This window comes from Oryctolagus cuniculus, chromosome 13 (genome assembly GCF_964237555.1).
Source record: "Oryctolagus cuniculus chromosome 13, mOryCun1.1, whole genome shotgun sequence".
In the NCBI taxonomy this organism is placed as follows: domain Eukaryota; kingdom Metazoa; phylum Chordata; class Mammalia; order Lagomorpha; family Leporidae; genus Oryctolagus; species Oryctolagus cuniculus.
Window position 1 is genome coordinate 17897653 of NC_091444.1, and position 9823 is coordinate 17907475.

General features: G+C 62.9%; 1 protein-coding gene across 1 annotated transcript; it reads left to right on the forward strand.

Annotated features, from left to right (window-relative positions):
• The first annotated feature begins 2053 nt into the window (after positions 1–2053).
• Positions 2054–5729, forward strand: ELF3 (E74 like ETS transcription factor 3). Its single transcript, XM_002717596.5, has 9 exons — positions 2054–2194; positions 2608–2781; positions 3065–3286; positions 3398–3493; positions 3584–3703; positions 3878–3967; positions 4071–4187; positions 4865–5060; positions 5472–5729. Exons 2-9 carry the CDS (start codon positions 2616–2618, stop codon positions 5584–5586), a joined length of 1122 nt encoding a protein of 373 aa, XP_002717642.1. The 5' UTR covers positions 2054–2194; positions 2608–2615; the 3' UTR covers positions 5587–5729.
• The last annotated feature ends 4094 nt before the right edge of the window (positions 5730–9823 follow it).

A 9823-nucleotide genomic window follows, 5' to 3' on the forward strand; every position in this document is an offset into this window, starting at 1 on the left:
GTCCCCTCCTCGGCGACCACGCATGTGCCTTTCGGGGCGGGCTGGGAGAAGGCGCTCTGGGCCTCTGCCATCCCGAGCAAGGCTGACGGCTCTGTGGGGAAGCTCCGGGAGTGTCCCGAGCTCCTCTGACCACCCCCGCCCCACCTTCCAAGGCACTGGCCTCCAGTCCAGGTCTCTCCCACTCAGCTTCCCCACCAACCGCTGGAGACACCAACCCTTGGAGGGCGGGTGCTAGGCTATGTGGTCTCCTGATCTTGGCTCCGCTTCTCCTGGGAAGAAGCCCCATGAAGGCAAGGAGCTGGCAGCCTGTGTTCTCCATCACCCTCCTCCTCCTCCTCCTCCTCCCCCTACTGTCTGCAGCCTCAGCCAGCTGCTCTCTGGGGCAGGGAGTCAGGGGAAGGAGCACGTGCATAGCCCCAGGGCTGGGAGCCGGTTCTCCCACATTCCAGGGTGAGTGACTGGGAGAGGGTGTGCCCGCCTTGGGCTCCTTGGGGGAGGCCCCCTGAAGGGCTGGAGAGAATTGCGCCCAGAGCCCCAGGCTCTCCTGCCACCCCTGGCCCAGTGGAGGGGACCCTGCCCATTCCACCCACCCTGGCACCCAGGAGTTTGAGACCCCAGGGAGACCAGAAGCAGGGCTCTGAGAAGGACCTTCTTTGTCCTTAGGCTACAGACTCAAAGAGAGGGGCAACTTTGGGTGGGTGGAGTCACCTTTTGTTTGAGTAACCCGCAAACCACCCGGGCTTGGGGCCTGGACCAAGAAGTGGGAGGAGAGATACCAAGCCCGCAGCTACCCAGGGTAGAGGAGATGTTGGATCAAATTCTGTCCATACGGCCTCCACGGAGGAACAAGTGCCTGGGCCCAGCCCACTCTTGCAGACCCCGTGATCTGAGCCGCCCTGGTCATCTCACCCAGAGAGAGAGCCGCAGACACGAGCACTCACCCTGCCTACAGGGCGGCTGGGGCGCTGGCCACCGGCCGAGCTGGAGACACTGACTCCCATGTACCTGGGTGGGTGCCCTAGCACCACCGCTGAGCTGGCCCTGTGCGGCCGCTCAGCCCCTCTGAGCTGTGAAGCACTGATCTATGAAAGCGGGATAACCGTGCGTGCCTTAGGAGATGCTCTGAACAGTGTGCTCCGTGTGCCTGTAAGCCGTCACCTTCGGCGGTGTGCGCTCCTCTTTGAATGGCTAGTCTGTTGTTCAGGCTTGCGACCATTAGAGGGCAGCAGAGAGATAAACCAGGCCGAGTGACCCCGAGATTAGCTGGCAGACCGGACAGCGGCGGATCGCCGTGTCCACGTGGGTTCCAGCACCTCCAGCAGCCCTGGGCAGGGAAGAACTTCTAAGCAGGGCCAGGCCTCTCCCGAAGTGGCTGCTGCAGCCCTGATGCTTGGGTGGGGGCCAGGCCAGCAGGGAGTGCTAAGACCTTAACCAATGCGTAGATGCCAGTGAATGGCCCCACAGCCGGGGTGGGGGCCTGGGCCTGGGGAAGCCAAGAGTATTGCCTGGCATCGAGTCTCCCAGCCCATGTCCCTGTGTGTTGGGAAAAAGCCTTAGACTCTAGGAACTTACCTCCCTGGTAGGTCCCCTTGTCCCCAGGTGTCCACTTTTAGGTCCAGCGGCTTTTCTGACCCAGTCCATCCAGGGGTTCAGGTTCCACCCCCCCTTCCCCAGCCTAGCCTTCTTCCTCCCCAGTCCATCCCTGGCCTGGCCCCTGGGAGGAGTTTCCTCGGCCCAGGGGCAGCACGAGGTGCAGAAGCCCGCTCCCGCGCCGTTCCCGCCACCTGGCCAGGCCGCGGCCCAGCGCCCAGCCCCAGAGGGTGCGGGATGACAGACTCTGACAATCATTAAACCAGCCCGGCCTGATTTCCCAGCACCGCCTGCTAGGATCCGGGCCAAGTGGCATGGAATATGCAAATCACCTGGGGCCAGGAGCCCAGTCTAAAGGCCAGGAAATCCCCTCCGTCCAATGAGCCACCAGCTCAGGTTACCAACAGGGACACGCTATAAAGGCCCAGGCGCAGGGAGGAGCTGCCGCCTGGCTCTATTTAGGGCGGGGTGGGGGAGTGCGGTGGCCACACTCCTCGGCGCTACCTGGCGGAGCTTCCGGCCGCCTGGATTTCTCTCCCGCCTGCAGCCTCCTGAGCTGCCAGCCTGTCTGCCTGCCTCGTTCCCCACCCCCGCCACCACTCAGGTAGGACCCCTCCACCTGTCCTGTTCTCTCTCGGGCCTTGAGAAGCTGGGAGGGGGGTCTAGCAGATATGCAGCTCTGAACCTGCCCGCTCTGGTCTAGAATGTTCCAACAGACATGTAGGCCGGTGGGGTGTCCTGAGGGTCCCGGCACAGAGAGCCTGCCGCTGGGACAGACAGAGTGGCCACGACCCCACCCCTCTGTCTGAGGGCCCAGGGGATCTGAGGAGGGTGCTCCAGCAGGGGGTCTTCTGGACCCATGTCGCTCAAGGATCCTGGTGACCTGGGAGACGGGTGCCCGCCAAGACTGACCTTTCCGCGCCTGGGGGGTACCCGTCCCCAGCCTGCTGGAGCGGAGGAGCCAGGATCGTAAGGGCAGTCCCTGGCCCCCCGACCAGACACGTCTCCTCTCCCCAGGAGGCCTCATGGCTGCAACCTGTGAGATCAGCAACGTCTTCAGCAACTATTTCAGCGCTATGTACAGTGCAGAGGACCCCGCCCTGGCCTCTGTCCCCTCCGCTCCCTCCTTCGCGGCAGCTGATGACTTGGTGCTGACGCTGAGCAACCCCCAGATGTCGCTGGAGGGCACAGGTGGGTGTTTCCCCAGGAGGGGCGGGCGCCCTAAGGGGCAGGAGGAGACCACCTAAGAGCTTGCAGGAGAGATGGGGGATGGGCAGGAGGAGGCTGTCCCAGCCAATTCCAGGCCAGGGGCTGAGCTGTGGCCTTGGGGTTGGGCTAGGGCTTGTGCGGGTGAGGCGCGCCGTGAATTCTCCCTCCGGCTGCCGCTGTGGGGAAAGACCCCCGGAGGGGTGAGAGTCAGGAGGGCCCTTGCCAACGGGCCCTTGCCGATGGTGGCTGTGCCTGGCCCCTGCAGAGAAGGCCAGCTGGCTGGGGGAGCAGCCCCAGCTGTGGTCGAAGGCCCAGGTTCTGGACTGGATCAGCTACCAGGTAGAGAAGAACAAGTACGACGCCAGTGCCATCGACTTCTCGCGCTGCGACATGGACGGCGCGGCGCTCTGCAGCTGTGCCCTCGAGGAGCTCCGGCTGGTCTTCGGGCCTCTGGGGGACCAGCTGCACGCCCAGCTGCGAGACCTCAGTAAGTCGGGGTTGGGGGGTGCTGGCGCCCCACGCCGAGGGCAGCCATGCGCGAGGCCCCGGGCAGGGAGGCCCTGAATGTGACCGTCTCCCCCCCCTCCCCCCACGTCAGCCTCCAGCGCCTCAGACGAGCTCGGCTGGATCATTGAGCTGCTGGAGAAAGACGGCGCGGCCTTCCAGGACGCCCTGGCCGACCCAGGCCCCTTCGGTGAGAGTCCGCTTCTCCCTCGTCCAGCCTAACTTGCTCCACCCCACGGGGTCCACGAGCCCACCCTGAGCCCCCGCCTCCTCTCCCCAGACCAGGGGAGCCCCTTCGCGCAGGAGCTGTTGGACGACTGCCGGCAGGCCAGCCCCTACTACCCTGGCAGCTACGGTACGGGAGCCCCCTCCCCAGGCAGCTCCGACGTCTCCACCGCAGGTGAGATGGGGCCCCGAGCCTCCCCGAGCAGGGTGGGGGGAAGGGGAGGTGCAGCCCTGGCTCCCAGCTCCGGAACCAGGCCTGCTAGGAGGGGCTGGCTGTGCAGCCTGTCCCGAGAGCCTGCAGCCCCGGTGGCCGGGGGACTCACTCTGCCTGTCCCCCCACCCCCACCAGGGACCGGTGCCTCGCAGGGCTCACATTCCTCGGACTCTGGTGGAAGTGATGTGGACCTGGATCCCCCGGACAGCAAGCTCTTCCCTCGAGGTGAGTGGCCGGCGGCTCCCCGGGCCCAGGAGGGCGTCCCATCTATCTGATCCCCGAAATGCCCCTCTCACCCTGTCTCCATCTCCCTGTCCCCCCCTCCCAGATGGCTATCCCGACTGTAAGAAAGTGGACCCCAAGCACGGGAAGCGGAAACGTGGCCGGCCCCGAAAGCTGAGCAAGGAGTACTGGCAGTGCCTGGACGGCAAGAAGAGCAAGCACGGTGAGAGTGAGGGGCTCGGCGGGCCCGCCCTGCATGTCCCTGGCCTGCTCGTCCTGGGAGTGGGGGTCTCCCGCCCGCCCACTCCAGTGCTGTGTGCACTGGGCCACTTCGCTGCCTGTTAGGAGGTATGGGGAGGCAGCTGGGGTGAGGGGCTTCCTTGGTGGACCCTGAGAGCATGGACGGGGCCTGAGCTGCAGGCAAAGAGGGCAGAGCCTCGGCCCACCGAGGGCTGCAGCGGGCGGCCCTTCCGGCCACTCTGTCCTGCTGTCCCCACTGGCCTTGGCATTGTGTGCACCCCTGGGAGATTGCCCAAGGTCTTTCTTGCCTGTGCCCTTCTCATCACACACACAGCTCAGGCTCGCACACCGACACCCCAGGCCTGACCTCACCCTCAGCGGCTGCTCTGCAGGACGCTGGCCCCTCCCCCCCACCCCAGGCTAGGGCCACTTGCCCAGCCCTCCACACCTGCTGGGGTGTTGGCTCTGACCCTCTGACCGCTGCCCCCACAGGCAGCAGTCCACGTTGGCCTGTGTGAAGATCCATCTGTCTTCCTGGGGCTCTCCCTGGCTAGAGGGGAGGCAAGGAGGGAGGCACCAGGACAGGCACCCCGGGCATGGCTGGGGCTTGCCCTGAGAGGGTCCCGCTGCACTGCCGGCTGACGGCATCTGGCCTTGTAGCTCCTAGGGGCACCCACCTGTGGGAGTTTATCCGGGACATCCTCATCCACCCGGAGCTCAACGAGGGCCTCATGAAGTGGGAGAACCGGCACGAGGGCGTCTTCAAGTTCCTGCGCTCCGAGGCCGTGGCACAGCTGTGGGGGCAGAAGAAGAAGAACAGCAACATGACCTACGAGAAGCTGAGCCGCGCCATGAGGTGGGAGGCCCGGCGAGGCTGTGGGCAAAGGGCGAGCCGGGCCAGGGGGCCCCCGTGAGTGCATGCTGCTCTGTGCTCTCAGCGAGGGGCGGGGCCTCAGCAAGGCCCCGGCAGGGTGGTATAGAAAGGGTGATGAGCCAGACCCACGCCAACCTCCAGCTGGCCCAAAGTTGAAGCCATGTGGCCTCCGTTTGCTCCCCAGTGCCAGGGTTGGCTGGATCACATGTAAGCTCCCTTGCAGCCCTAAGATCATATGCTAATGTGATGAGCCCCAGGACGAAGCCAGGGCAGGAGCAGGTGCCCCCACACAGCTAGAGGCCCGCATGGGGACGGCTGAGCCGGGCTCTGGGCTGGGGGTGGGGGGGGCGGATTCCTGGCTGAGCAGCTCTGAGCCCCCTTGTTCCCGCCCAGGTACTACTACAAACGGGAGATCCTGGAGCGGGTGGACGGGCGGCGGCTCGTCTACAAGTTTGGCAAGAACTCCAGCGGCTGGAAGGAGGATGAGGTGGTCGAGAGTCGGAACTGAAGGTCTGAGCCAGACCCCGGGACCAAACTCACGGACTGGAGGCCTGCGGCTGTTCGCGGGGAGGAAAGGCGGGCCAGGCGGGCGGCCCTCTCCGCGGACGCGCTCCCCGCTGTGCAGTGGTGAGCAGCCCCGCTCCGCGGAATGATGCACCGCTGTCCTCTGAGTCGGAGCCCGTGGCCTCCTCCCTGGCCTCCTCTTGGAATTACAAGCCCTGGGGTTTGACGCGGCGCCTCGGCTGCTGACTCTACACCTGCGAGCGCGGCTCCTGGGAGCCCGAGATGAGCGAGCTGCAGACCACACCTTCCTCCCGCGGATGCCTGGCTGAGCCTAGCAGGCCGCGGCAGGCCCCCGGGAGCACCGGGACACGGAGGGCCGAGCGGCATCCTCAGACGCCGGCTATCTGCCCTGGCCTCCACCTCCCTGCTCCGTGCTTGGGCACCACGGGCGGGGTCAGAGCACTCCCTAATTTATGTGCTATAAATACGTCAGATGTACATAGAGATCTATTTTTTCTAGAATATTCCTCTCCCCTTCCCTGCTCCTCTCCGACCGAGTGCTGGTGGGCAGACTGACTGTTACACCATGCCCTCGGCTGGGCTGGCGAGGGGCGGGGTGATGCCAGCACCCTCAGGATGGGGCTCCTGGCTCCTTTCCCCTGTGAAGGGAGGCGGAGACCTCCAATAAAGTGCCTTTTGGGCTTTTTCTAGTTTTGTCTCAGCTCCCGTGTCCTGAAATGCAAGCCCGTAAGTTGGACGGAGGTGGATGAGGGGTCTCCCCAGGGCAGAGGCAGGGGCAGGCAGGGTGTGGGTTTCCTATAAGGGGGAGGATTCGTCTGGGGGCTGGGCGAGGTCAGGACTGAGATGTGGGTTGCGGGACCACCTGTGAACTTGCCCAGGGTGTCCTCTGGGGCGGCGCCCTCCTGTAAGGTTGGGTTTGGACCTGAGGTTCTTGGAGAAGTCTAGAGTTGCGTGCCTGGCCTCGTGGAATGGGTGCTTTTGCTTCCAGCCAAGTTGGCTGTGAGCTGAATATTGTAACATGAATCCCAGCTTTCGTGTCTGACATGACATCAGAGTTAAGATCTTGTGAATGGGAAAAACAGCGTTTCATTCTCTCCCGGGGAGAGGAGTGTCACAGATGCAGAGCGAGGTCCAGCAGGCTCTGTCCTGAAGCCCTTCCCTGGGACCTTTGCCCAGTCTCAGGCTCCTCAGATTTAATCCTCAGTGGACTGCTCTGGGTCCAGGTTTTAGAGAGGATGTTTTTTTCTTTCTTTTCAAGATTTATTTATTTGAAAGAGTGACAGACAGAAGCGGGGAAGCAGAGAGATCTTCCATCTGCTAGTTCACTCTCTGGATGGCTGCAACAGCTGGGGTTAGGGCCAGGTCAAAGCCAAGAGCTTCTTCTGGGTCTCCCATATCGATGCAGGGGCCCAGATACTTGGGCCATCTTCAGCTGCTTTTCCCAGGCCATGAGCAGAGAGCTGGATGGGAAGTGGAGCAGCCGGGTCTCGAACCAGCACCCAGACAGGACACTGGCATCCTAGACTGCAGCTTACCCTGCTACGCCACAATATTGGCCCTCATTTTTTAAATGTTTGCTTATTCATCTGAAAGGCAGAGTTATATATAGAGAGAGATCTTCCATCCTCTGGTTCACTCCCCAGATGGCTGCAACAGCCAGGGCTGGGCCAGGCTGAAGCCAGGAGCCTCCCACCTGGGCCATCTTCTGCTGCTTTCCCAGGTCATAGCAGGGAGCTGGACTGGAAGTGGAGCAGCCGGGACTCAAACCTGCGCTCACGTGGATGCCTGCGTGGCAGCCTACTGTGCCACAGCACCCCCCGCCCCCGGGTCTAAGTTTTAGAGGGGTCGTGTTCTTGATGTGAGTTGTTTGGAGGGTTACTGACGAAGAGGATCCTCCAGGAGGAAAGTTGCAGAGTCTGAGGTGTCAGGTAAGACAGCCAAGCTGGACATCTGGGAGTCTGCTCTGGAGGGCTGTGGATGAGAAGAGCTGGGACCTGGAGGGGGCGTGGGCTGACGGAGGCGGGGCTTGCTCTGGAAGAACAACGAATGGTGGGGAGGGAAGAGGAGAATCGCGGGGTCTTGGAAGCACCCAGGGCCTTCTGTTCCTCACAGTTCCCTTCCGGAATGGAACAAGTCAGCCCGAGGGGGCAGTGGGCAAGGCTGTGGGCTTCTCCAGCCAGACCTGGCTTCCCGGCTGACCCAGACACTTGGAAGCCCGGCGTCACTGGCAGCCACTCAGCCTAACAAAGAACTCATTCTTGGAAGTCAGCTCGTGCTCCACACCATGCTGGGGGCCTTAAGAGAGTGACCAGTCTTGCCTTACCACCACACACCTGCTACCCGCCTTGACCCTCAGTTTCTGCAGCCTCAAGGCGGGGGGCGGGGGGCAGCAGGGAGCTCAGGGGAGGCGGGATGGGGGGGAGGGCAGCTGTTGGGCCAGGTGGGGCCACGCTGACCTTTGCGCCACTGTTTACCCATTATCTCACTGGGTCCACCCCACAGCCCTCGGAGAGCACTGGGCGGCCCCATTTCACTGATGAGGTCAGGGACTGGCCCAAGGTCACTGGCCAGGTGAGAGTGGGGACCAGAGCCAGTCTGTTTCCCTGGCTGCGGCTCTGGGAGAGTGGCAGAAGCAGCCTTGGGGAGGGGACCCTGGGGCTGGGGTAGGAGGTCCTCTCTGTGCCCTCCCACCCCTCTCTCCCAGGACCCCCCTGACTGGAGCCAGACACCTTACCCCAACTCAGCAGCCCAGGGACCTTGAATGAGCTCCCACCCAGAGGTGGGTCCTCTCACCCCCTCGGGTGTGTCCTAGGCTGGGGGTGGGGCTGGGCTGTTTATATCCTGCCTCAAGCTCCTGGTCACCTCTTATCAAATCCTGTGGGACCTGGGGTGTGTTGTTGGGCGGGTCAGAGGGAGGTCACCCCTCCCATATTTGGGTGTGCCCAAGGCGGGGGCTGGGCTGTTGGCCCTGGACCTCCCCTCGGGACAGTTCCCGAAATCCTGCCCCACCCCAGCCCTCCCCAGGAGTCAGGGAACTCCAGCCTGGCCGACCCTCCTGGGCGCAGCGAATGAGGTGGCACTGTCACTGTTGTCACCAAGGGGCTGAGCTCAGCCTGCTCCCTGGGCCAGCTGTCTGTGTACACATGGCTCTCCCTGGGCAAATGCCCGGCTTACTCATCTCCGCACCTTGCATGGCGCCTGGCACAGAGCAGGTGCTCGACAAATATTTGTGAAGCTACCCTGTGACTCTCCCAGGCTGCCTCCCCCCACACTGCACACTCCTGTCCACCGCACTTGCACCTACCCACACGGCACCTGCTCTCGCTCGGGCTGCACCAGGAGCACGCGTGCACATGTGCGCCTTGTCACGTGCTCCCGCGTGCACGCAGACACCACACATGCACACTCACACGGACCACACCCAGTCTCACGCCCCCAGGTCTACCACAGGCCCCAGCTCAGCTCCTCCCTGGGGTCCTACTGGCCCTTCCCTCCTACCCTTCCCCTCTCCTCCTGGTGGCTGTGTTCAGCCCACCCTTCCCTCCAGCCAGGCCAGCATTGTGATTGGCAGGGCTCAGGGTGAAGTGAGATTAGGCTCTGCCTAAAAATTAAAAATTTCTAAATGACAGCAAAACGGGACCTCTGTTGTGCACCAATGGTCAAGCCTCTGCCTTTGACTCAAACATCCCACTAGGCACTGGTTCGAGTCCCGGCTGCTCCACTGATGGTCCAACTCCCTGCTAATGCACCTGGGAAAGCAGCAGAAGATGGCCCAAGTGCCTGAGCCCCTGCCATCCACTTGGGAGGAGCAGATGGAGTTCCAGGTTCCTCGCTTCAGCCTGGCCCAGCCCTGGCCTTTGCAGATATCTGGGGAGTCAAACAGCAGATGGAAGATCCCCCACTCTGTCTCCCTCTCTCTCTGTAAATCTGCTTTTCAAATAGATAAATGAATCAATAAACCTTTAAAAGGCAACAAATGACCCCTGCGCAGGCTCATGCCCAAAGGTGAGGCCAGTCCAGCCTCCATGCGCCTCAGGCCTGCCAAGGGCTCCACGGAGCCACCCGCTGCAGATGTTAGCAGCAAGCACCACGCAGCGGAGATGCTGCCAACTTTTAGGGCACAACTGAAGCCGTGCCTTCTTCAAATCAATCTCAGGTCAGACTGAGGTGAGCCAGCTGTCCCACCGGCCCACACCCTCTGCAGAAGCGGCGAGTCTGGG

Excerpts from the sequence above, each read along its gene's own strand:
- ELF3 (XM_002717596.5), top strand. The coding sequence starts at position 2,616 with ATGGCTGCAACCTGTGAGATCAGCAACGTCTTCAGCAACTATTTCAGC. Across the intron at positions 2,782-3,064 it reads GATGTCGCTGGAGGGCACAG|AGAAGGCCAGCTGGCTGGGG; the intron begins GTGGGTGTTTCC and ends TGGCCCCTGCAG. Across the intron at positions 3,494-3,583 it reads GGCCGACCCAGGCCCCTTCG|ACCAGGGGAGCCCCTTCGCG; the intron begins GTGAGAGTCCGC and ends TCCTCTCCCCAG.